The 25450-nt window shown below is 41.0% G+C and overlaps 1 protein-coding gene across 2 annotated transcripts in view; it reads right to left on the reverse strand.

The window, feature by feature from the left end:
• Positions 1 to 25450, reverse strand: part of Usp47 (ubiquitin specific peptidase 47) — a 90742-nt gene continuing 65292 nt past the window's right edge. Inside the window, exons 12-28 of one of the 2 annotated variants that reach the window (XM_052713954.1) lie at positions 25027 to 25158; positions 24421 to 24497; positions 23869 to 23924; positions 21793 to 21905; positions 20906 to 21010; positions 19770 to 19977; positions 18456 to 18568; positions 16580 to 16699; positions 14497 to 15274; positions 7804 to 7979; positions 7386 to 7466; positions 6209 to 6324; positions 5807 to 5925; positions 4422 to 4552; positions 2722 to 2769; positions 2501 to 2631; positions 1 to 1437 (exon numbers count right to left, since the gene is read on the reverse strand). In XM_052713954.1, coding sequence (XP_052569914.1) covers positions 1263 to 1437; positions 2501 to 2631; positions 2722 to 2769; positions 4422 to 4552; positions 5807 to 5925; positions 6209 to 6324; positions 7386 to 7466; positions 7804 to 7979; positions 14497 to 15274; positions 16580 to 16699; positions 18456 to 18568; positions 19770 to 19977; positions 20906 to 21010; positions 21793 to 21905; positions 23869 to 23924; positions 24421 to 24497; positions 25027 to 25158 — 2679 coding nt within the window. In that variant the 3' untranslated portion in view covers positions 1 to 1262. Of the gene's footprint in view, positions 1438 to 2500; positions 2632 to 2721; positions 2770 to 4421; positions 4553 to 5806; positions 5926 to 6208; positions 6325 to 7385; positions 7467 to 7803; positions 7980 to 14496; positions 15275 to 16579; positions 16700 to 18455; positions 18572 to 19769; positions 19978 to 20905; positions 21011 to 21792; positions 21906 to 23868; positions 23925 to 24420; positions 24498 to 25026; positions 25159 to 25450 lie in introns of both variants that reach the window. The other variant, XM_052713953.1, reaches the window with a different exon arrangement.

A 25450-nucleotide genomic window follows, 5' to 3' on the forward strand; every position in this document is an offset into this window, starting at 1 on the left:
AACATGAACAAATGTTTTATTGGCGTGTTCATTGTTGTAAACAGCATCTTGCATGAAAAAGTTTTACCAAAACCTTTTTATTGACTTTTATAAATTAGATAGTATTTCAAAGTTTATGTAGAATTGTGTTCTTTGAAGTTGTATTTAGCAGAGCAGAAGAAGCCTGCTGATTCTAGCACACTCTGCAATGGATCATGTGGCACCAAGTCTACACCAAGGCCCCCGAGAAACTTTATTCCACATGATGGGCAGATGGTTCCCCAAAGTTACACTACAGAACTACAAATCGACTCTTAAAAATTAAAACGGGACTTTACAAGCATTCTAGAAGACTCAAACTTGAAGCAATTCGTTGAAAATAAATGTACAGAGAAAAGACTGAAGCTACTGAACAGAGAACCCTCATTAACGAGCAAATACATCCTATGGAGCCTCACTGAGGAATACATGGGCAGACTGCTGAGCTTCAGTGTACACAAATGTACATGACGAATGAGAGGCAAAGAACCATGGCAAACAGCAGAGCTGCAGCCGGGAGAACTCAACAGGCCCCCTTTATTTACATGCCGAGTGAAGGAGTGAGACATTCTCTACATCCAGAGCTTAAAATACAGTTGGTTCTAATCACAAACCTGCAGCAGCCACAGTGCACCTACTGGGAGTGGCCTAAGGGAAACAGATATTGGGCTGTTTTGCTAAGTTTCTTAATACTTTGTAAAAAGTGAAACAAAATTAAAAAAAAATCTTCCTAATTCCTCTGTGGGCTATGCTGGTTCTAAGAACTCCTCAGCTCCTCTTTGCTGCTTACCAAGAGTCAACACAGTTGCATTTGCTTCAGAACTGTCAATGAGGTAATGTGTGTATCAATGAAATAAACAGAAGATTCATTCATTCATGGCCTTTGCACAGCTTTTATTATTAAGCTATGAGCATCCTGTTTGAGGCTAGTTTTACTAGCAGCTATGTGCACATTTGTCCGCAATCAATGGATCTACTCGTCCCCCTCCCCTTTCATAGTAGCAGGCTTTGCTTGTTTCTCTTTGCACATCCTTGGCTTTACAGTACATCTGACCATAGTGCACAACATGATTCCAAGTCAAGACAGTGGCCCACTGGGCACTGAGCTTCTGATTGGTGAAGGGAGGTCCAATCAGTGCTGGTGTCATGGGATTACCCCAACCATGTCCGGCCAAAATGGCACTACCCAGCAGTAGTGAACCATCTACTTAAACCAACCCTCAGGGAACAGGCTACACTGGCAGTCAGTCTTGAGCCACTTCCTTATTTGGCGCCCCATCCAGGTAGATCTTGAGTGCTTTCTCTTTTCGAGGGGAGTACGTTACACGATGTCCAGTCTTCTGCAGTCGGCTGCTTTCCTTTTTCATCAGTTCATTTCTTTGTTCCTCTGTCAACTCCATTACTTCTTCGGTTTTATCCCTTTATGTAAAATACAAATGCATTAGACCAGTCGGTCACTTACGTCTGAATGCTATTGTGTTCCTCTTCCTGCTCTCACACACCAGGATGGACTAGGTTGCTCACGTGAATCACATGTGCACAGAATCATCTCACATGAGTATAAAAGTAGAACAATCTGCATTACTGAACATTTACTTATATCAGATGACAGCTCTATGAAATAGCTTGGATTCTCAGGAAAGACAGCATTGTCACCATTTTACAGGTAAGAGCTAGGAAAACAAACAAGTTAGATTTGACTTCCAGGTTCCAGACACTATTTTCCTTTGTATGTGTGCTGTCCAACATGGTAGCTAAAGAGCACCTGAGGTATGTCTTGACCACACTGAGCCATGCTGGAAGTGTGATACACAGTATGTCTTAGACATCTATAAATGAAAGAATGTAAGCTACCCCAAAATGTCAGTGACATGCTGTAGTAACATTTTGTATGTACTGGATTAAAAAAAATTTTTTTTTGCAATTATAATTTATCTCACTGGTTTCCTTTTCGTATTTATTTGTTGTGTCCTATCGTGAATGGGCGTGTCCTATCGTGAATGGGCATGTCCTAGCGTGTCACAGTATGTATGTTAAGATCAGAGGACAACTTGGGAGAATCGGTTTTCTCCTTAAATTATGTGGGTTCTGGGGACTGAACTCTCACATCATCATATTTGGTGGCAAGTGCTCTTACCTGCCGGGCCATCTTGTCTGCCCTCCCTCACTTCTCACTGATGTTATTTTTAGGGGCAAGTACTAAGACAGGGTCTCACATAGCTGAAGCTGGTATCAACCCCATTATATAGCAGAAACTGGCCCTGATCCCTGCTCCTCCTGCATCTACTTCTCTGTTGCTGGGGTCACAGGTCCGAGGCAGTAGTGTTCTGTCTCCTATCGTAACTGCAGTACTCTAACCCTCACGCTGTGCTGTGCAGCACTCACTGTGTTGCTACCGTTCAGTGGTGCTATGTCAAAACCACTGTAAAGGTCCAACACCAGACACATCAGCACTAGCAGCAACAAAATCATTGCACTTTACCTATAAAATATGACGGCACCATCATCACAGATATACAGAGGCCAAACATTCAGGGTAGAGACTTTTGGATTCCAGTCCAAATCTTGATGAATATCAAGGACAGAAATGTCACAGGGGAAGGTTCCCCTACCCTAAGAAGAAAACGAATGACTAGATGAGTTACACCATGAACCACATCTGTGGCATACCAGCACTAGGATGCAAATGTTCTCAGGTTTTACCTTGGCAAATTCAATGTCTTCCAAAGGAATCCCGCTGATTTCACTCAGCTAGAAAAGAAAAGTCTTATGTAAGTTTATTTAAAAGTAATTTTTCTTGAGAAGTTATTTTCCTTTTCTTCTACAAAATTAGCTGGATTTAAAAACTAATATATTTGATTTAAAAAATTTAGAAGACAGTGAAATTTGCATCTCTGCCCAGGATGTAAATCCCATGCCCCTGGAACATGCTAGCATACTCCTTCCAGACTTGACTCTACACACATCACATTTACACATTTCTAAAAGCATAAAGTTCTATTCTGAGCTATCTCTACACTCTTATCACACAACCAATGTAGAAACACAGAATCCAGAGCAACTTCCTGATCACACTGCTGGATGTGGAGCTCTGCTCATCTCAAGTGCTGACAGCATGTTGACAACATCTGCCACTCTGAAATCTATCAGAGCGATATGATCTTGCCCATCAGATGCAAAGCTGGACAAATTTAGATATTATTTTAATTTTCTAACTCTTCACTGAGAAGAGCTCAAAAAGGATGTTATTCTTTGCTTCTGTGGTTCTTCTACAAGTTGCCTGCTCATGTTCTTTGCTCACCTTAAGACTGAGCTGCTTATGTTCTCTTTGTTAAGACAGTGGTTGCATTTACACTAGGGCATCAGTGAGTATGGTGCATGCCTGTGATCTCAGTGCTAGGAGTTTAAGGCCAGTCAGGTCTACAGAATGAGACTCTGACTAAAATAAAACAAACCAACCAATCCCCCACCTCAAGGCATTGTGTCCCATGAAGGTTTCAAATAATTTCCTCCTTTCTTGTCTTCTAGCTTTGTCTGTAAGCTGTTTTTCTAAATTAGTATTTGGGGTCATACAGAACATTTAAGCTTTTGTGTAGCATGCTTTTCTTTTTCTGGCTTTTAGCACTAGATCAGGAGTACTGTTCTCCCAATATTTAAGAAGCACATCTGTCATTTTCTTTTACTTCTTATGTAAATATAATATAGTTACAATTATTTGGGGATTAAACCCAGGCCCTTGTACATGCCAGGCAACTGCAACTGAGTTACTTCCCAAGTGTGGGGACTGCAGGCATGCACTGTGGACATTAGATGTTTTACAAATGCCCACTGAAGTAGTACCACCGATGGAGAGGGCAATTCCCACTTCCTCATGACACCCGAATTACAGTAAAATGCAAGGCGTATCTTCACTCTATTTAATTCTCCCTTTCAAGTACCCACCATGCCCAAGTCTGTTTAGCTTCTGTGACCAGATGCCACCAGGTATATTCAGAGTAGTATGGCCTAGGACCTCCATTCAACTCTCTTTCCTTTGTTCATTTAGTCATAGAGCAGTTTAGTAACTTCTAACTAATCTTAAAAACTTAGGACAAAGTTGGCCAAGTAATGAAAAGTGAAGATCCTCCTCTAGACAAATGAAAACAAGGTAATTTCAAAACATAAGGAGCTCTAAGGGACAATGTAGATGTAACCAACGGTCTTATAAAATAAGAAACACAGAGCCAATTCAGAGAAGAAAGCCAAGAGGTCAGAGCTAAGAGCCTCACCCTTCCTGATTCAGGACAATAGTGATACAAAGTATGACAGAGACCAATAAAGACTCCTGACAACAGTGCCTGGTACTCACTTCCTACACAACACAGGAAAATATGTATTAGCTAATTATATTCAAATGAACTTACCTTCTCTCGAAGTTCATCAACACTATTGCTCTCCAACACAAGCTCCTGGAAGGGATCCAACTTCATCTCTGAAGGCCTCCACCGTTTTGATAAAATGGCAAGCTGTGACATGGACTTCATCTTCTCTACGCCTAAGGACATGCAGGATTACACCCAGCATTCTATTTTCTCGAAAGGCTTATTTATAATCTTACTTTTCCTGTAGTTCCTAACTAAACACAAAGATCTATTTTTCTTTTAAAGATTTTATTTATGTGTGTCTCTGTATGGATATGTGTATGTAAGTGCAGGTGCTCAAGGAGGCCAGAAGGTGCCAGATCTCTTGAAGCTGAAATTGCAGAAGGTAGTGAGCTGCCTGATGTGGGTGCTAGGAATCAAACTCAAGTCCTCTGAAATAGCAGCAAGATCTTTTAACCACTGAGCCAACTCTTCAGCCCCCTTTAAAAAATTATGTATTTATTTTATGTGTATGGGTATTTTGCTATATGTATATCTGTGTATATTTTGCCTATATGTGTATCTGCCTATATGCATGCCTGCTGCCCTTGGAGATCAGAAGAGAACATTAGATCCCCTGGAACTGGAGTTATGGATGGTTGAGAGGAGCCATGTGGGTGCTGGAATAAACAGAACATGGGCCCTCTGCAACAGAAGCCAGTGCACTTAGCTGCTGAGCCAGGCCTCCAGCTCCTGTTCTTTCTTTAAAAGCATGTGCACACACAACCCTCCACTCCCAGCTACCATCTGCCCATCAGTGTAGACCACCCTAGCTCTGGAAGCTAGGGGAGTGACATGGAAGACACACTTCCCCAGTAAGAGCAAGAAAAAAAAGAAACAGTTCCACTAATGCCTTGACCTCTGACCTCAGTAAAGACTAAGCTTCTGCCATTAAACTGTCCTGTTGGTAGCACTCTGAAGTAGCAGTAGCCTTGGCCACTAACACAGCTATTTTCAACGTCTTTGACACATTTATAATAGCATATTCTCAACATAAAATATGGGACAATGATAAAGAAATAACAAGCATGACTAAGGTAATACCAACAGAATTTTCTGCACAATGAACCAAAAACCTACCAAACTTTTAAATTATAATTTTTATGTACCAGAAAATGAGAGAAAAGAAGAAATATTAGAAGGCAAAAGACAAGTGATATCTTCTAAAAAGAATGCAAGCAGCTATGTTAGGGACAAGGAAAGAAAGAAGACTCTCAGGAATGGAGCAGCCCACAAAGCCACGGCTGGGTGCCGACAAAGACAGTACTGCACTATACAGCACACTTCTCACAACTCAATTTGAGATCAGGCACTAGGCCATTAGGCTTCCATTAGCTCTATGGTTCTTTCTAATTGATATTTATTTCTCCAAAAAACAATGATAATACCATCAAGAACTTCTAGGAAAACTTCCCAGTTGCTGGAAATATTAATATCTTCTTCATAAATATGATAATCCAAAAAGACAGTGCCAGGGTTCTTCCATGTTTTCTTCCTTAGACGAAACCTAAAAATACAATAATACATTTAAAAATGCTATAATTTGACATATTTAATTAAAAGGTGTACATTAATTAGACACCAAAAATGAACTGGGTTCAAAGTACAAGACAAATGGTTACTCATTAAAATTTAGGGGTGATGCAGAGGTAATGCCTCTAGTACATCATATCCTGTATTCTCCAGGGAAATTCAAGCAGTCTAGCACTTCAGCTTACTACTCCTAATGCTGGGCACTACATTCTCGAGGGAAGGTGGCATGAAGCAGCCAGCACTGGGGCCTCACTTACCTGTCAATGCTGAGGTCTAAGCCACACTGCTCCCTGAGTTGAGGAATCAGCTCCTCCTTTGACTGCCGCACAGTCATGCCTTTAGCAAATACAGCATCTAGCAGGAATTTGCATGGCTAGGAATATAAACACACAGTTAGAGCTCATGTGTCACAATGAAGCAAGGGTTAAGAAGACATTTTATTTGTGCTGGGCAGCATGACAAGGAAGGGCCAGATGGAGTTTAAGAATCTGTCTCCTTGTTCTTGTTAGCTCCAAACTTATAGGCTCAGCAGTTGTGAGCAGCCTATGCCTCAGTTTTCTCCCTTGTAAATTGGGGACAATAGCTTCCTTTCAGAGTTATCATGATGATTAACTATGATAATGTATTCATATTTCCCTATTTGTCATCAAATATGACAATTTTTGAAAGGTAAAGGCATAGTTCCATGGATTTCAATGAAGGAATGTACATTCAGTCTTCAACACATAACAAAGGACTCAGAAGAAGCATATGAATGAAAACAGGATGATAAGATGAGTGATAAAACATTGTTCAATTAATAAAGGCATTGTATACAAAGTTCCAGCTTCATGTTTGTCTAGATCACTATATGATGAGCATCTTGGAAACATTCCTCATCGTTTGGGTAATTTAGGCCTAAGTCTTATGTATGAGATAAACTGAAATAGTCTGATTCCTTCTTAAAACAGTCTGCAGAGAACCTTTATACAGCATTCAAACTGTGACCTTTAGCAGATTACCTAACTTCTTCATCTACAGATTGGGAATACTAAACAGGACTTAGACCACAGAGCTAACTGATAGAGTTTAAATGAGTCTTTGCAGGAACTGATATCATACAACACACTACAGGGATGCCTCTAAAACCATGATTACCTTGGACACAGAAGGTACCCACACAGGCCAGCTGCCATCCTCTTGTACAACAGCACCATCCTTCCCAGAAGGCAACTATAAACATATCTATCTCCTTCTCAATGCAGGAAAAGCCTGCTTACTCCCGTGTGTGACAATACACCATGCCTGTATTGTACATATGATCTCAATGGGATACAGGCTACTTGTGTACTGTCACAGCAGAACTGAGTACTGCAGAAGAGATGAGATGACTACAAGTCATCTATCTCGACCTGCAGGGGTTGGTACTCTCCTGCTGTCCCAAGTGTCACTCACCTCTTGCTCGTTGACTAAGAGCTGGCACACTTTAACTCTGTACTCTCCCTTCTTCAGTGCTCTCCCCAGCCGGATTGTGATCTATGAATCAAGAACATTCTTTAGATGAACTGTCTCAGCAGCAGCCTAGGCTCACTCTGTTGTTAGCTTCTGGTTTCCCCATCCCCTATCTCACGGGCTCCCGGGGAACAGGTGCACCTTCACCTCTGACTCCCCACCACTAGAAAGAACTGTAACTGACACAGTTAACACTTTACCATGCCTGTTGGGTGAACAAGCAAAGAACAATCCAAACACCCAGGAGCCGCCAACCACCTATCCTGGGGCTACCTACTTCACCTTCATTGGAAGGTCTGCAAGCTGCTCTCAAACCTACTACTTAAAATGGACTAATTCTATAAGGATTATCATAATCAACCTTAGTGTCATCTGAAAATGATGAAAGGGTCTCATTCAGTCGGACGCTCTCAAACTCTTGGTTGCTGGTGTATACGCGAAAAACCTTGAAGTGAGAGGAGAGGACTCCAACAAATGGCTCTAACTGCTGTTTGAAAGCTGCCAGGGTGATTCTCTTATCAACATGCACCATCAACCCTAAGTACAAAAACCAAACAAAACAGGAACAAAAATGTGAAAGCAGCTTTGAGTATTGTAAAACAGAGCACATTTCTTATCATACTGTCAATAGGAAAATGTATCTTTTTTGGGGCTAGATTTTTAGGTAATAACACTAAACAAAAAAACAAGACAACATATACACAACCCAGATGAAGACTGAGGACTTGGTAAGTGTAATCTATCAAACCTCTAGGCCAGTGGTCTGCAACCTCCCTAATGCTGAGATGCTTTAATACAGTTCGTCCTGTTGTGGTGACCCCCACCCATAAAATTATTTTCACTGCTACTTCATAACTGTAATTTTGCTGTTATGAATCATAATGTAAATATCTATGTTTTCCAATGACTTAGGTGACCCCCTCCCCCCCACCACTCAAAGGGTCATGACCCATAGGTTAAGAACTGCTGCTCTAGGGAGCCTCTTAAAACACAATGTTTCTAGTGTCACTAGATGACACTAGTGTCACACAGTACTAGTTCTGGCCATCTGGCTGGGTCACACCATTGCTCCTCTGCTTACTAGCCATGAGACACAGGGTACCACTGGCTTCCATGCCCCGTTTTTGTCTAGGGAAAATGGAGATGAAAGCATAGTGTTACAGTGCTGTGTGTGAATTCAATGAGCTCACATTTATGAAGCTTTTAGCACAGTGCAAGATCTATGGCAGCTATCTCAAAATCTGGCAGCAATATTATCTGGAATAATAATTCTGGGATTTCTATTAGGAAAAAAAAGGGACTAGCATATTGAAATGCATGTTTATCATGTGGTTGAACTATAGCAGGATTGTACGTAAATGATCTATTGTTCTCACTTCCCCTAGGCTTAAACTGAAACTCTCCTGGCATCATGACAAGATTACTTCTCATAAACTACTTTTTTCTTTTTTTTTGAGACAGGTCTCACTATGTAGCCCTGGCTGGCTTAGAACTCAGAGATCTACCTGCCTCTGCTTCCATGTTGGGATTAAAGGTGTGTACCATCATGCCTGGCCAATAAGCTGTATTTCTCTATTCTTTCCTAATACCTACCCCATTCAGCCTTCTGCACCTTATTAGATACTTGTAAGAATGCATCTAGCTATCCTGGTATTTACATTCTAGCAAACACGGTTGCAGGTCTAACTCTTTTTCTCTTGTAATAAGGCAGGTATGAAACACAAGAGCAGCCATGCTTCCAGGCTGTACCTCAACATCCCTAAGGCTACTTTGTCAGTAGGACCCCCTTTCTTTTCAACTTTACAAAAGGCCATAAACACTTCTGGTTTACATTCTCAGGCCAGCTCAACTCCTGAATGGATGAAACATTCTGAGTATGTTTTCAAGTGAATTAATCTTCACTGACTACTTGCCTGGTAATGAAACAGGTATCAGTAGATGTAAGGAGTGTAAACGAGGAGAAAATACAGACAGCCATGAACTTGAGCTTGAAGAAGCTTTTTTTTTTAATTGCTAGATTCCTAACTTCTAAGCTTTAAGGAATGTCCCCAAATGTTAATCATATGGCAAACAAGCTTACATTTGCACTGTTCAACAAGACACTGGAGATTCTGAAGGAGGTGTGTAATGGAAAGTGACTGGAAATCAAAAGCTGAGGGCTTATAGGCAGGGATCCAATGCAAACCTCAGTTCCCCCATAAGAGTCTATGAGCCCAACACAACACTCAAATGCAAGGCCATCTGGTTCCTCTCCTAGCTTCTGGTAATGTTGTGTCATGGGGAGACACAGATGTTGGGTTACTGATCTAGTCTAATCCGGAGTCAAGCACCAAGCAGGCCTGGTTTCAATGAACTCCTGGCTCCTTTATGGAGCCTGTGATTAGACTTCTCTGTACTTATAGCCTCAGCAAACACTCCCTTCCTGTAGCAGCTCTGTGTTAGAGATGACCATCACATCTCTTTTCCTTTCTGCCTCTAAAAACCACAGGATCCAGCCTTCTCATAATACAACTTCAAGTATTTTTAGGATACCAAAATTATATGAAGACATTTCAAAGTCCATGCACTATATCCATTATTTGGCTTCCTTGTTCATACCTAAGTGCTATAGACTTAGCACTACCACAACTAGGTCAGACCAGGGCTCATTTTTCAGAGAGGTAATTACTCCCTTAAGGTGAGTACTCCCACCAGGTGGCTTAAGGATCAGCATCTTAGATGCAGTTCAGTTATTGCCTAAGTCAGCTGCCAATGTTATGATGCTATGCATGATAGATCATTCTTGGGATTTGGAATTCTTTGTCTGCTAGACCTGACCACTACACAACTGTGAACAGGCCATCACTCATAGCCCACTGTGTTCCAGCACTCACTTTCAAGTCATTGAGGACTGCAGTGACTCAGTCACAGCAGAGACAGTTGGGAACCTTGGCAGCTGGCCAGCATCTCCCCCATCCCCCCACTGCCCCAATCTCCAAGTCTTTTCTAAACATCAAGATCAATGTAGAACTTTTCTTTGCAAACAAGCCTTCTGTATGGTCTCTAGTAGCCTAAACTGATGGGAAAAGTGGTTTCCCTCCCAGCCCTATCTACTATTTCAGTGAGCAGTAAGACTAGCCTACTACACATTTCCAGAAAGATTAAACTGGCCAGTAACCTACCTTTTAAAGAGTTTATCAAATCTGCAAACAGAGAAATGAGACTTTAGACTTTAACGCCAAGTGTTCCTGCTGAATCCATGCTGAGGTAGAGACTACTAGCCAATTGATTTTAATTATTGTTCTCTGTCAACCAGAAATGTCCAAGATCTCCTCCAGAGAGTAGCTCTCCTCTTTCTCAGCACCTTTATTGGCTGACTGTAGCCAGGCAGCAGTTGCTATTTGCTAGTTTTCTTCTCAGGAAAAGTGACAGTGGCATCTAGGTGGTGGCTTACAATCAGAATACCAGAGTGGAATCCTGGTAGCATACCTTACTAGGAATACAACCCCAGACAACTGAACCTGTTTGAACCAGGTATTTTACCAGGGAAAACAGGCTTCACACAGCTGCTGAGCAGACTACATGAAACCATGCATGCTAATGAGCCTTTGGAGGTGTAGCCCCTGGATGGAAACCGAAGAAGCACCAGTACAATATTGTTTCTCTGTCACCATTTTGGCCAGCAATCTACATTTTTACACTTGAGTTTCTACAGGACATATACGGATGTCAAAGGATTCTGGTGTTAGTTAGATCTCATTGGTTACTATGCACTTTTATTACTGATTTCTTTACCTTCATTTAAAAGATAGACCTGTCAGTCTATAAGTCATCTCATTTCTTTCTTTTTAGAAAGCATTTTCCCATTTATTAACTTGTCTATGTATATGTAGGGGAACACAGAGTGCATGTGGAGGTCAGAGGACAACTTGTTTCTTTACTTCCACCATGTGGGTTCCAGGGATCAAACTCAGGTCATCAAGACTTAGCAGGAAGCATGTTTATCTGATGTGCTATCTCCCTGGGCCAAGTCTCTTCTTTGTTTGTGTGCACATGTGTCCACGTCTGCATGCACATGCATGCTGCCTGCTTGTGGAGGCCAGGGAGCACTATCAGGTATTGTTTCCTTTGGAGCTGTCTACTTTGTTTTTTGAGACAGAGCTTCTCATTGGCCTGGAGCTTGCCAAGGAGTTGGTCTGTCTGGCCTGAGAGCCCTAGGGATCTGCTTATTTCTTCTGCCTTCCCAGAGCTGGGACTACAAGTGCAAGTGTGCACCACCCCACCTGTTTGTTTTTACATGGGCTTTGGGTACTGAATTACATCTTCATGTTTGCAAGGCAAGCACTTTACTGACGGAGCTGTCTTTCATTTCTACTTCTTGCTATATTAGGCCTGATACCTAGGGGTTCTCTTCCAAAGGTAAAGGAAGCATGCACATTCAGTTAGAAGCCTTACAGGGACTGGAAAGCTGGCTCATTGGATATGAATGCCTGGTGTTCTTGCAGAGGACCAGAGTTCAGTTCCCAGCACCCATGCAGGGCAGCTCACAGCCACCTGCAATTCTAGTTCCAGGTGATCTGATTTCTTCTCTGGTCTCCTTAAACATCCCCATACATATACTCTTCCCCGCAACATAAGCAAAAACCGTATATATATACGTTGTGGCAGTCCTGGGGCTCACTGTATAGATGTTATACATGTGTGTTCTTTTGCCAGGCCTCCATCTTCTGTGAGCTGCAGTTTTCTAATATGTCAATGGAGGACACCAGGATTTGCTTTAGAAATTCAGAGACACTTTGAGAAATAAACACTCTGAAAACTAAAAAACACAGGGGAAGTATGAATATATGCTTCGTTTGTTTTTTGAGACAGAGTCCCACTATGTAGCCAAGGATGGACTAGAACTCACAGAGATCATCCTGCCTCTGCCCCTCACTCGGTACAATTGAAGGCACATTTCACCAAGCCAGGCTAATACAAGTTTTGTTACAGAGTAATACTACTAAGCATTTAACTTTTCAGAAAGCTACTTCCTTTTCATACTTGGGAAAAGAAATATATACTTTTTTTTTTGGTCTTTTCAAGACAGAGTTTCTTTGTGTAACCCTGGCTGTCCTTGAACTCAGAGACTCACCTGCCTCTGCCCCCGAGGTCTGGGATTAGTCATGAGTCACCACTACCCAGACAAAGAAAAAGATCTTGACTCTGGTTCTTGTTAACTTGTGACTAGCTCTAACCTGTGGATATGTAAAAGTCCTTTCCAAAACTTCTTTTTACAACTCATACAGGTCTACACTGTGGGTATACCTGCTGTTATTGCCTTTCTCAAATGCTTACGCTGACAAAGCTCTCCCTTTTTTTGTCCTTTGAGATCTGTAACATTCAGAACTCTAGTTTATCTCTTGCCTACTATCAAATTAACAAAATTAAATTAACAAATTTAAGGGTTGGGATGTGGCTCAGTGGTAAAGTACCAAGTTCCATTCCCAGAAGCACATAAAATAAAAATAAAATAAGACTCAGGTAATAAATGAACCCTCACTCCCAAACTCCCTTTCTTTTGCCACTGAATATAGATTTTTTAAAGGATGTGGGAATGAAGTTGTTTCCTTTGGGACATAGAAAAGAGGTGTAAAAAATTTTTTTTCCTGCAAACCGAGTAACAATTTTTTGAAGCCATCCAAACAATCCAAGCCTATTGCCATAGCTCTTGGTTATACTCTATAGCTTGATGTTAAGAACCTACTGCTGAAGACACCACATATTGAGTCATAGGACATGGAGAAATCAAGCTGGTACTAACCTGAAAGTTTCATCTCTGTTGGATAACTTTCAAAATGCTGGAAAGTTCTATGCACGCTACTGGGGTTGAAAAATAACCAGTTGTCTTACCCAGGTGTGAGTCTGGAGAGCTACAATAAGGACAGGCCTAATAAGATTTGCCCACTGCTGCAATAGTAGCAAATATGTTCATGGGAATAACTAACCACTTTCTGATTGGACTTAAGGCCTGCTCCACAAGACAGGACCATTAACTGGTGGCTGGCTAGGTCACAGGCCCTAAGGGAGAACTTAGTTCTATCATTCTGCTAAATGGACATAAACTGCCCCTTAAGTACTTTGCCCCTTAAGTACTTATAACGTTATACTTATAGAGTAGTACATCTCTCAACCCTCATCAGAGAAGCTTCTTTTTGCAGTAGATGGCAATTAATACAGCGACCCAACTGGTTACTGTATGAGAACAAAGGACTATGGAGTACTCAGCCTTAAATGGGAGAGCTAACTCATACACACACCCTACCCTCCAAGGCTCAGGAACATTTCGGAACAGGGGGTGTTAAAAATTTAAGAGCCAAGGTAGTGGACATCTGTAGCAACAGTATTTGCCAGATGTGGCAAGGCTGCTGCACACACCAACTCAAAGTGCTAGTGAATGCATGCATAAGCCCTGCAGAAATCAACACAGTCGAAGTCCCAACACCGATGGGCAGGGTTCATAGTACCAACCTAGGTGAGAAGCTTCTGGCAACTGATGTCTGCTGGAGAAAGAAGATGCAAGTTTTCTTCAGGGGTGTGGCCCCTGAGAGGCTACTCATGTTCCAGTAGATGGCCCTATACCCATGCACATAGAGACATCACTAAGTGGACTCAATGAGCTTACACACAGCACATGAAGCTGGGAGGGAAAAGTGGTAGTAGTGGGGAACAGAGAATGTACTGGAGGAGAGGAAATGGGTGGATTTGATCAAAACACATTACTATGCATATATAAACTTCTCAAACAAAAATAAACTCTTGAAAGCATCTGGCTTCTTTAGCAGTGAGGGTGTATGTTACCTTTAAAGTACTCCTTGGCATTCTTACCATAGACTTTCCTACTATCGGTTACTCTTCTACTTAACTCGACACAATTACTGCGTAAGTACTGCACTGCCAATGAAAGAAAGCTGAACTATCTCACAGTCCATGAAGTTACTGTAAGGCGGTCTTAGAGCTAAGCAATGGAAGCCTAATCAAACGTTAGTGAGGAACACCCTGGTGCCCTTCCAGAGCCTTTCTCTCAAGTACATACATTTGTGTCCTTCCCCAGAGCCTTCGTCTGCGGCGTAGGGGTCGGCTTTGAAGTACATGTACTGCATTTCCCCCCTGCTCTTGCCACTCTCGTCATATTCACTGTCAGTCCCTGAGTCTTCTTCGGCTGTGTCCCAGGTCTCCTTTTTCCCTTCGTTTGCCTTAGTTCTTCTACTACTTGTGATACTGTGAGAGTCGAGTCCATTGGCCAGAGGAATCTGAGCACTGTCTGCATTGCACAAAGTGTCACTGCTGTGACTGGAGCTAAGAATGTCACTGTCTACTGAACTTGTACTCCGGTCATTATTCACATCCGAGTCTGAGCGTTCTTCAGACTGAAAGTTTTCTGGGTCAGAAGTCTGAATGTGCTGTTCAAGCTCTCGATTATCCACAGAGGTGGAAGAGCCCCTCTCATTGAGAGGGGATTCAATATTCTCAAAGTCGCTTGTCTCAGTGCTTTTGCTGCTGTCTCCATTGTCTCCATCCTGCTGCTGCTGCAGTGACAAGCTTTTGAGTTTCTCAGTGCTTTCTTCTAGAATAGCATCCACAGACTTGAAGTTCCCTGCAGGTCCTTTGACTCTTTCACAATCATCCTCCACATTACTAGAATCGCCTCCAGCTTTCTGGTACGCTGTCCTTTTGGAATAAGATCCTGGTGATTGTTCAGGCAGCAAAACAAATAATCGGATTGTGTTTGCATGTCGATCCAGAAGTTTCCACAAGTGGGAGTCTGTGAAGGCTGCTTGGTGATCCAGAGTCTCAGAGCTTTCAACAAACACCTAAATAGTGAGTGAAAGAGTTACACTCCATACAATGTTAGTGGTATTCTTATTCTTCATAAGAATGTTGTATCAATACAAGTTAGTATATAGTATGCTATAAAACTTGCGACATTATACATAAATTTGACCAGGCATGGTAGCATATACCCAATCTCAGTACTTGTAGGACAGAGGCAGGATGACTGTCACAGGTTAGCCTGGTCTACGTAGTGAGTTCAAGGACAGCTAAGGCAAATACAAGACCCTGTCTCCAAAAAACAAAACAAAACAAAAATTAACCATAAATCTGGCAATAATTAACATTATGTCGAGTTTTTCATAAAAAGGTAAACCTATTACTATTTAATAAACATTATATATTAAGACTATTAGTTAACCATGTAAGAAAAAAAATGGGGACTAAAAGGATTGCTCTGGCACTCTTTACCATAAATTAACATTATTATAGTTTAAACATTAAAAAAATGAAATTATATTTAAAAAACTTGTGCACACACGAGTGTGTATATGGTGTATGGGTGTGCAGCACATGTGCAGAGTTCAGAAAAAAACTTGAGGTAGTCAATTCTCTCTGCCTTATGTGTTCATGGGATCAAATTTAGGTTGTCAGGCTTGGTCACAAGCATCTTGTACCTGATGAATGCTCTCGCCAGCTCACAGATTACATTTTAATATCAGACACACGTATCAGAAGAAGATACAGAATACAATGATATTAAAAAGGTTACACGGAAGTATGTACTAAGACGAAAGACTGGCAAATGGACTGAGCAGAAGGTAGTGAACAAGTCTGGATGCATCAAGACACAGGGCAAGCCATGGTATCGATGGCACACTGAAGGTGGAGAGTCCTAAAACAAGCTGGACAACTTGTCTCCTCCCCAGCTGAGACACGAGCAGGCAAAGGGGACAAGCGTGGAAGAGTCTCATGAGGCCCATCTCTAACTTGGTTACCAGGGAACTCAAGGATGGAAACTAGGAAGACAGTCACCAAGGAGGGAGACTCAATCACAAAAATCTCAAAGCTTGAAAACTGAAGGAGGGCAGGCAAACAGGAAAAAGTGCTCCCAGGCAGAGGGCACAGGGCAGAGGGAAAAGGAGCAGCAGCAAGGAGGAGTCAGCAGAGAAAGAAGGCCGACTGGATGACAAAGGAAGAAAATCTGGGGCGGCTGTGTGCACTGAAAGGCTACTCTTGCAGACAGATGGGGAAAGTGCTGGTTGCTCGCAGCCAGGCTTACAATAAATACTCAACTTTACTCCATTTGTTAGCAGCAAAAACATAAGGAAAAGGTAAAGGCATACCTTGTTACTTCTAAAGAAGCCCTCGGCCTTCAGGGTCTTGCTGGGCACGCTGAGAAGGCGCAGGTCATTGTAGCAGCGTTCCAGCACTATCCGCATGGATTCTGCAGCTAAGTGCGTGGCCTGTAACGAGAGTGTCAGTACAGAGTGTGCTACCTAAAGGAATTCTGGCTGGCTTTAGACACACGGAAGAGAAAATTGCTGAGTTCCTCAAAGCTGATGAGAGCAGGGACCTGGGTGCCAATCCTAGGGCCAACCCTCACCCCTCAAAAGAAGTGTCAGAGAATGATACTTTTAAGTGGAGATTTAACAGTTTTTGGTGACTCAAAGGAAAAATTCTTAGTCATCTCCCTATCACTTAAGCTGTAAACTGAGCAAAGTAACACTCTGTGATTACAGTTGTTCTTTAAACATTTCTTTCCTCAATGAGGTTATTAGCTTTATTAGAGTGTGGGCTAACATACTGTATTGTCCTCTTTTTTCTTTTTAAATCCAACTTCAGGGCTTATATTTTGCACTGGATTGAAAATGTTTGCAGGTGGCACTTATTCTAAATGTATAGAGCCATCTGATCATGTGGTATGCATGTGTGAGCAAGTTAGCCATCAGGCAGGACACCGTACAGTATGATTTGTCCTCTGATGTACCTGCCAACAGTGGTTGAAGTCTCTTAGCTGTTACTGCTTAAACACAGTGACAGTCACCAAACCTGACAGAACTGACAAAATCCCTCACAACCAGAACACTTATTTACTGATGGTCAGTAAGTCCCCAAACATTAAGCTATAAGATAAGACCTGAAAACTGTACTTCAATTTTTTTTTTAACTTGCATTCAATGGACAGTAAGGAAGGCTGCAAAACTCTACCTGTTTATGTGCTCAAGGTACACAGTATGGGACCCTTGAAAGAGAACAGTCATTTGTCACACATGGTCCAGTCCATTTATCCAAAGAGATCCAAATGTTTTCATCATCTCATTCCCGCTCAAACATTCAGAATAGGCCTATGTTCTGAGCCACTATTTAATCCATCACCGTTCTTGTCAAGTCTGCTCCTCCACTTCACTGTTGCTATTAATATGTCACCACCTTTCATTCAGAACTGAGATGACTCAGTGGATAAAGTCTCTTGTCACTAAGCCTGAGTACATGCATACACACCACAAAATAAATAAATGTAATAAAAATATTAACGACTGGGTGTGGTGATGCACATCTTTAATCCCAGCACCCAGAAGGTGAAGGCAGGAAGATAGTTATGAGTTCAAGACTAGCCTGGTTTACATAATGAGTTCCAGGCCAGCCAGGCACTATTAGGAGGAGTGGCCTTGCAGGAGTAGGTGTGGCCTTGTTGGAGGAAGTGTGTCACTATGGAGGCGGGCTTTGAGGTCTCATATATGCTCAAGCCACGCCTAGTGAGACAGACCACTTCTGTGTGTTGCCTATGGAAGATGTAGAACTCTCAGCTACCTCTCCAGCACTATGTCTGCCTATATGCCGCCATGTCCCACCATGATGATAATGGACTAAAACTTTCAACTGTAAGCTATCCAATTAAATGTTTTCTTTATAAGAGTTGCTGTGGTGGTCATGGTGTCTCTTCACAGCTATAGAAACCCTAACTAAGACCTAAATTGAATTCATATCCCTAGCATGTGTTTCACCCAGCTCAAACTATAGTCTGGGTCAGTGCTACTGCCTCATGCCCCAAAGTTGCTCAGTCTGTTTCTTCTACCTGAAGTATCCCTTTGTATTTCAATTGTGTTCTGCCTATAAATATTTCCCCTTTACAGTAGACTCTACAACTTGGAACTATTACAGTGAGCTGTACACACAGTAAGAACTCAAAAACATTCACGGTCTAATTTTACCACTTACCTTTGAGATCAGCTGTTTGAACTCTGTAACTGTTTGATTTAAGTAAGCACGGACTGTTATAGGAGCAGCGACAGTCTCTGCCTTCAGATCCACAACATGCACTTTCACCATCACTTCTATCACATTGGAAAACATGAAGACATAGCTGAAGGTTATTTTCTTAAACTGTATTTTACGTGAGCAGTGCATTCTAAATATGTTTCTAATAGATGGCAAAGAGAGTATGCTCTCATTATTGAATATAGTGGGTTTATATTACATCCATCTAATGTTCATTAAAAAGCATTATTTTAGATCTATGCATTGTAAAAAACCCAAATGTAATTTAAAAAATGTTTTATTTCCTTTTAAAATGTAACATCACTTTCAAATTTATTAAGCAAGTTAAAAATACAATCCAGTTGCTTCTTGGTCTTAGGATCAAATGTAAAATACATATGCAAAAAGATCCGAATAGCAAGAAAACCACAGCACTGAAAGCATACGTGGTGTAGAGACCGCAAAATAAATACTAAGGGGGCAGATATAACCCTGCTTATAAACAACCTCCATTAAGCCATTCATGACCTTGTTGCTCTCCTCAAACAATGTACTTCAAATCCCACAGAAAATTCTATGCACAAACTGGTGTGGTATATCAGTTTCTTTTTGTTTTTAGATCATATTTATAACTAAATTTTAGTCACTTGAAAAAGAAATAGCCATCAAGAACTACATCTAGCAGTTGTTTTGTTTTAATGTTAATTCTCAATTTTCCCCTTATATTGTTTACTTAAATGATAAATATACTTTGGACAGCAGAGCCACACAAAGCCAAGGAAGTGTATGGCTTCCATAATGAATAGGAGAGGGAAGGCAGGAGAAGAGGAGGAGAGAGAAAGGTGTCGACAGAGATACTCTTAGGAGTTGAGTCAATAACTATGGCATTTCTTATTATCAGGCAGACACTACATCATTTAGCACTCCACATTAAAGAAGGAAATCCTACTGAAGACCGAGAAGTGTTTTCTTGTTGCTGCTGCTCATTATTTAAATTCTGTGTATAGACAAGGTCTAGCAAATGTGCCCACTTGAACTTGTGAAATGCCCATCTCAGCCTCCCCACTGTTGGAATCACAGCATGTGCCAGCAAGCCCAGCATAAGCTAAAACTTAACTTCAAACTCATTGCTGACTACTTCTCAACTTGTCAAAATTATGTACACTTTAAGAACATATTAAAAACGTTTTTTTACTCATTCACTTCTATGAAGAAAACATTTGATCACAGTAATTTAAAGCCCACTGTAACTCAAAGGAGTATAAAATTGCTTACCTCCAGGTTTGTAAGACTGGAAAACTTGATCAGGCTTTCTAGTCTCCAACAGCAGATCAAACATGTATGTGGACTTAACCCCTCCCAGGAGCAGCCCCATTGGTGTGTCTTCTTCTCCCTCATATGATCGTTCCAGGTAATCATGAAACTCATCATATTTTACCAGGCGACAGCAGTCCAGCGGAATCACCTCTTCTAAGTCCATCATCTAACAAAACACAATCCCCCACAAGTAAAAACATAGAGTGCTTTAGTTTCGTGTGCAGTAACCCTACTAATAGATCCATAGAAACAATAAAATCTATACAATTATGATTTTTATCAGAGTAACAGATACCTTTCATTTTGAGAAAGAGCCACGTAACCCAGGCTGACCCTGAATTCACTATGCAAAAGAGGATGACTGTGAACACTAGATTTTTTTTTTTCCCCCCCTTCGAGACAGGATTTCTCTGTGTAGTTTTGGTGCCTGTCCTGGATCTCGCTCTGTAGACCAGGCTGGCCTCGAACTCACAGAGATCCGCCTGCCTCTGCCTCCTGAGTGCTGGGATTAAAGGTATGTGCTACCAATACCCGGTTCTCAAAACTTGATCTTATTGCCTCCATCTCTCAAATGCTGAGATTACAGGGTATGAGCATCCATGCCTAGCTTTAATTTATTTAATAACCACCTTTCATTATTTCTAAAATAACACAAACCATACAATGACATAGTTGTGTCCTTATCATGGTTACTATCGCAGGATAAATTATCTCAATATACTACTACTCAATATACTAATATACTACTTTATGACATCCAAACAAAATAATTGCAAATTGTCAAAGAAAAACTTTTTCCCATTGGATTATAAATTCCATAAGGCCAAGACCATGTCTTCCCCCTGATATCTCTAATGGCTCATACAGAAGGCATACAATAGATATCTTCTAAGGAAACAGAAAGCACAAATAAATGTGTTTCTAATTCTAATTCCAGGATTCAGAAAGGTTAAAAGGCTTTCAGATGAAGATGCTGGTGGATGGAGGGAGATTAACAGGCTATCAAATCCATTCAAAGTACTTAGATCATCATCTATCTCAACTATAGAACTTGGGAGCTTCAAAATTAAAATTCAACTGTGCATTAGACATACCTTATAAGCCATTTCTACTGCTTCCTTTAATGTCTTATCCTTATGAACCTCCAACTTATTTTCCATCATTACTTGTTTCACAGGATGTAAACAGAATAATTTTATCTACAAAACAGAAAATACCATCATCAACTCACTAGGACAAGTGTCACAGCTGAATTCTTTGGCAGATAGTGCTTCTTTTTGTTTTTGTTTTTTTGTGACAGGGTTTCTTTGTTTAACAGCCCTGGCTGTTCTGGAACTTGCTCTGTAGACCAGGCTGGCCTTGAACTCACAGAGACCCACTTGCCTCTGCCTCCTAAGTACTTGGATCAAAGGCGTGCACCACCATGCCCAGCAGCAGGTAGCACTTTTCTTCATTGTCAAAACAATGTAATTAAAAAACAAAAAACATAGTTGGGACTATTCTTTCTTTCTTTTGTTTTTTTTTTTAAGACAGGGTTTCTCTGTGTAGACCCAGCTATCCTGGAACTCACTCTTTCGACCAGGCTGGCCTTGAACTCACAGATCTGCCTGCCTCTGCCTCCCAAGCGCTGGGATTAAAGGCGTGTGCCACCACTTCCCATCTGTTTAAGGATTTTGAAGGAGAACAGTAAGGGCAGTAGGAAAGTGACTGAAGCGTGGCTTTCATTTCTGTGCCTTTCCCAGTCCTTTCTTCCTGAGGACATGGGAATGCTTGCCTCACACAGCTGCACAAGCACTGAACACCATCCTACACATCACAACACGTCAGCACAAATTATGCTCATCCTGTGGTAAAGCCACACTACCTAATGACTACATGGGCAGAACCGTCCACAAAACCGACTCTGGGTTATCATGAGAATGACAGCAGTCAGAAGAGCAAACCTCAACAGCACTTGTCAATCACAATCATGGAATCGAACCTTGCATGTGTTGCGTTCAATTTCTCGTTGCCTCTTTTCCTGTTCTTCCAATTCTCTCTCTTTCTGCACCAGGTTCTTAATGTGTTCTGGGTACTCATCCACTTCTAGAAATTCTAGGAACATAAAACAGTGTCACTCAGAGTGGTATCTTGTGCTCTTTTTGCTCTCCTGCGCTGCCATGGAAACACATGTCCTTCTTTCAGTTTGAAACAAGCTTCTTCCAGGCAATCGTGAGAGGTATTGATAGTGAAACCATATGCAGACCTAGTAAATGGCTCAAATCCTAGGAGAATTCAATGAGATTTCAAAAGCTCTGGAAAGGGAAAACCACTTTTTATTTAAACTTCTGCTATCACCATGGAACCCTCTGGCTGTGGGCAACTTTACTTCTCCAGACCTTGGCTCCTTTAGCTTACTAAAAGCGCCTGGCCCAAAAGTTACTGGTTAGAATCTAATGCAAATGAATAAAAGATACTGCTGCTACATACGTGATTGTTACGACACTCTGATAGCATTCCTACCTTCCCTTCCTGCTCAAGAGTCCTTCAGCTGCCTTCTAACCAAAGAAGGCAGAGCACCAAATTGGCAACTCCACAGTAACATGTGACTTAAAAGCATATAAGAAACAATATGAAATTAAGACACTTGAATAAAGCCAATGAATGTTTGACTTTGAAGGAGAACAATGAGTATCAATAGGACCTATAAAGAGTGAAAATGAAATGTTTCTAGAAATCAGCTCTAGTCTAAAAAAAAAAGAGAGAGAAAGAAAAAGAAAAAAATTCTTCCCTTACTGGCTGTACAGGACACCTTCCTGAAATCAACTAGCTACAAGCATTCCCAACCAGATGACACAGTGCCACAGAACTAGAGTTGGGGAGTTAGCCAAGGGCTGAAGCACTGCACTGTCCACAGCAAGGCACACAGGATGCATTGATTTCAATCCTGGCTTTGCCTCCAGTCAATCTATAGGTCTTGGAATATACATTTGTTGAAATGATGACTACGTTTTAAACTTTGCATTGACTGAGTCCACAAACTAACTTTTGTTCACAAAAAATAAAATAGTTGAAACAGATATACTAAGAGCACATCAGCTCCTAAAAATAAATGTTGAAATCAAAGCTAGTGATTACTTTTTTAAATTATGAAAAGAATATGAGCAAACACATCATCTGTGTATGTGTCTATAGTCAAACATATACACACCTTAACATGTTTCCAACATTGTCAATGAGTAAGAATTAGCAAGAAAACAAAACTCTAAGAACTAAAGATTTTAAAGTTATATCAATCAAAAATATAAATAAAAAGGACAAACACACTTTATACTCAAGATTGTTTCTGGGAGGTCAGAGGGCAGCTTTGAAGGTTCTGGCATTGAAATCAGGCCATCAGGCTTGGCAGCAAGTGCTTTCACCAGTTGAGCCATCTTGCTGGCCCCCTGGGATTCTTAATAAAATTAAAATATAATAAAAATTTGTACTAGATTCACAAAATTTTATTTGCTCTTTAATCAAATAAACAGATACTATATTAAAAGATTTCTGAAGTATTTCAGGCTACGTGGAGTCCTCTCTCAAACTCTGTAGATATTAACAAATCCAAAAAGCTTGAAACTGAAACAGTAGCTAATTTGAGATTTCACTGCATACTAGCTATGCTGCAAGACTCTAAAGTATTGTTTCATTCATGTAGAACAACTCTTTAAGGTGTCATCATTTCCAGTCTACACATATGCAAAGACTCAGAAAGCTCAAGTGATTTGCTCATTTAATATTACTCTTTGGAGACAAGGTCCTGCTAAATCGACTGTAGGTCTCAGACTTGTAATCCTCTTGCCTCACTCAGCCTACCAAGTAACTAGAGTTACATATCACTGAGCACATATCACTGTGCTCAGCTCTACAGATTTTTGCCAAATATTTTTATCACTTGGTATTACTTCATAACAGTGTTAATAATTCCTTCTCCCAGGCATAGAAAGTCCTAGCTGCTAACTGTCCATCACCTAAAAGCAGTTGTCTAGGTTTACAAGACATGCCAAGGAAATGACTTTACGATGGACTAACATACTTGCATTTCTCGTTGGATCCTTCAGTCTGTATATCAGCATATATGCATTTGTTGAGCTAGGAGAAATATAAAAAAGATTAACAGGTTCTTCAAATAGATGGTAGATTCCATTTATAAGCATCAAATCTTCATTTGAAATATTAGTATTTTTCTCTTTCAAATAATCAGAAAATCATACCACCATTCACAGACACATTAAAATTAAAACATTCCAGAAAGAAAGGAAAATTCTTCCTTGTTGTTAATGGTGCACTTATGAAAAGGTTAAAACATCTCCTTTTGGTAACACAGTGAAGTTGTCAAGAAGGCTGTGTATCACAATGCCTACTACAGCTAAGTCAGGGCTGGGCAAACTGCTTTGCTAGAAAGAGTCAAGGGAAAAAAATCTCAGACTTTGTAGCCAGATGGTCTGTGATAGTGGGAACACATCAGCCAGCACTTATGAACAGAGGCCCATGGCTTGTAGTCTGCTGACCCTTGGGGAAGGCTTTCATAGTAAGATCTGTGGAGAAGCTACAACTCACTTCAGTGCATCAACATGCTATTGCTTACCTTGCAAAAGCACTGGAGTAGTAGCCTCTGCTTCCTGAAGACCCACCGTGTGTCTTCTTAATGTCTTCTTGAGTTATCTAAAAAGTTGTAACGTTACTCTTGTAAAAACCAATGACACCATTACATTAATGCCAACATGTAAATATGTAACCCAATATTCTAGGGTTGTTTTTTTTCCTTCTTGAGTTAGGTTCTTATTCTGTAGCCCAGGCTGGGCTTGAATGCTGGGCAATTCTCTGTCTCAGCCTCCCCAGTGCTAGAAACTGCTGGTGAACTTCAAGCCCAACCCTTTAGTTTCTGAATTACATGGATCATGATATTGTCAAGAAGCACCACACAGATAATTCAGTTTACCAGTGGCTAGTGAGTCAGGCTCAAGGGATTCTAGTCCCACATCACTCACAAGGAGTACATAAGAAGGGTGGGGGCTAGAGGAAAGGTGTACTCTAAATTGGAAACATGTAACAAGCTCTAACAAAGCAGAACAAGGACACTGCTAACAATGAAAGACCGGTTTGACGAGGACATGAGAGATACCATCATAGGCATCTCTGCTCTGATTAAACACCCTGCCACTGAGTAACTTCTCCATTTCAGGAGACTTACCCTGCTTACATGCTGGTCATTGAAACTGTACCACTGCTCATCACTGAACGACTTTATGCAAGCATAATAGTGACCTCCAGCAGCACTCCCTGAATGCACCATCACTGAGAAAAGCTCATACATCAGGGAGTTCTAAGGAGAGAAGAAAAAGAAGATTGGAAGAGAAGGCTACAAAACCCTTATTTCCTATGGATGCAGAGTTAAGTAATGTGACAACCATCCTATGGTAGGCTAACTTGTCCTTCAGGTAATGTTGAAATAGCAAGTCACCAAAAAACTCACTATGCAACAGGTTTCATTCAGTGTATTTCTTCACATTTTTATTATGCTGTCTTGTGATCTTTGAAACTATGTATGTCTATAAACATACGCTTGATTATTTGTGAAAAAATAAAAGTCTAAAATTACGCAGTAGGTACTAAAT

Source organism: Peromyscus californicus, unplaced genomic scaffold (assembly GCF_007827085.1).
Source record: "Peromyscus californicus insignis strain IS unplaced genomic scaffold, ASM782708v3 Scaffold_4__1_contigs__length_199733344, whole genome shotgun sequence".
NCBI lineage: Eukaryota > Metazoa > Chordata > Mammalia > Rodentia > Cricetidae > Peromyscus > Peromyscus californicus.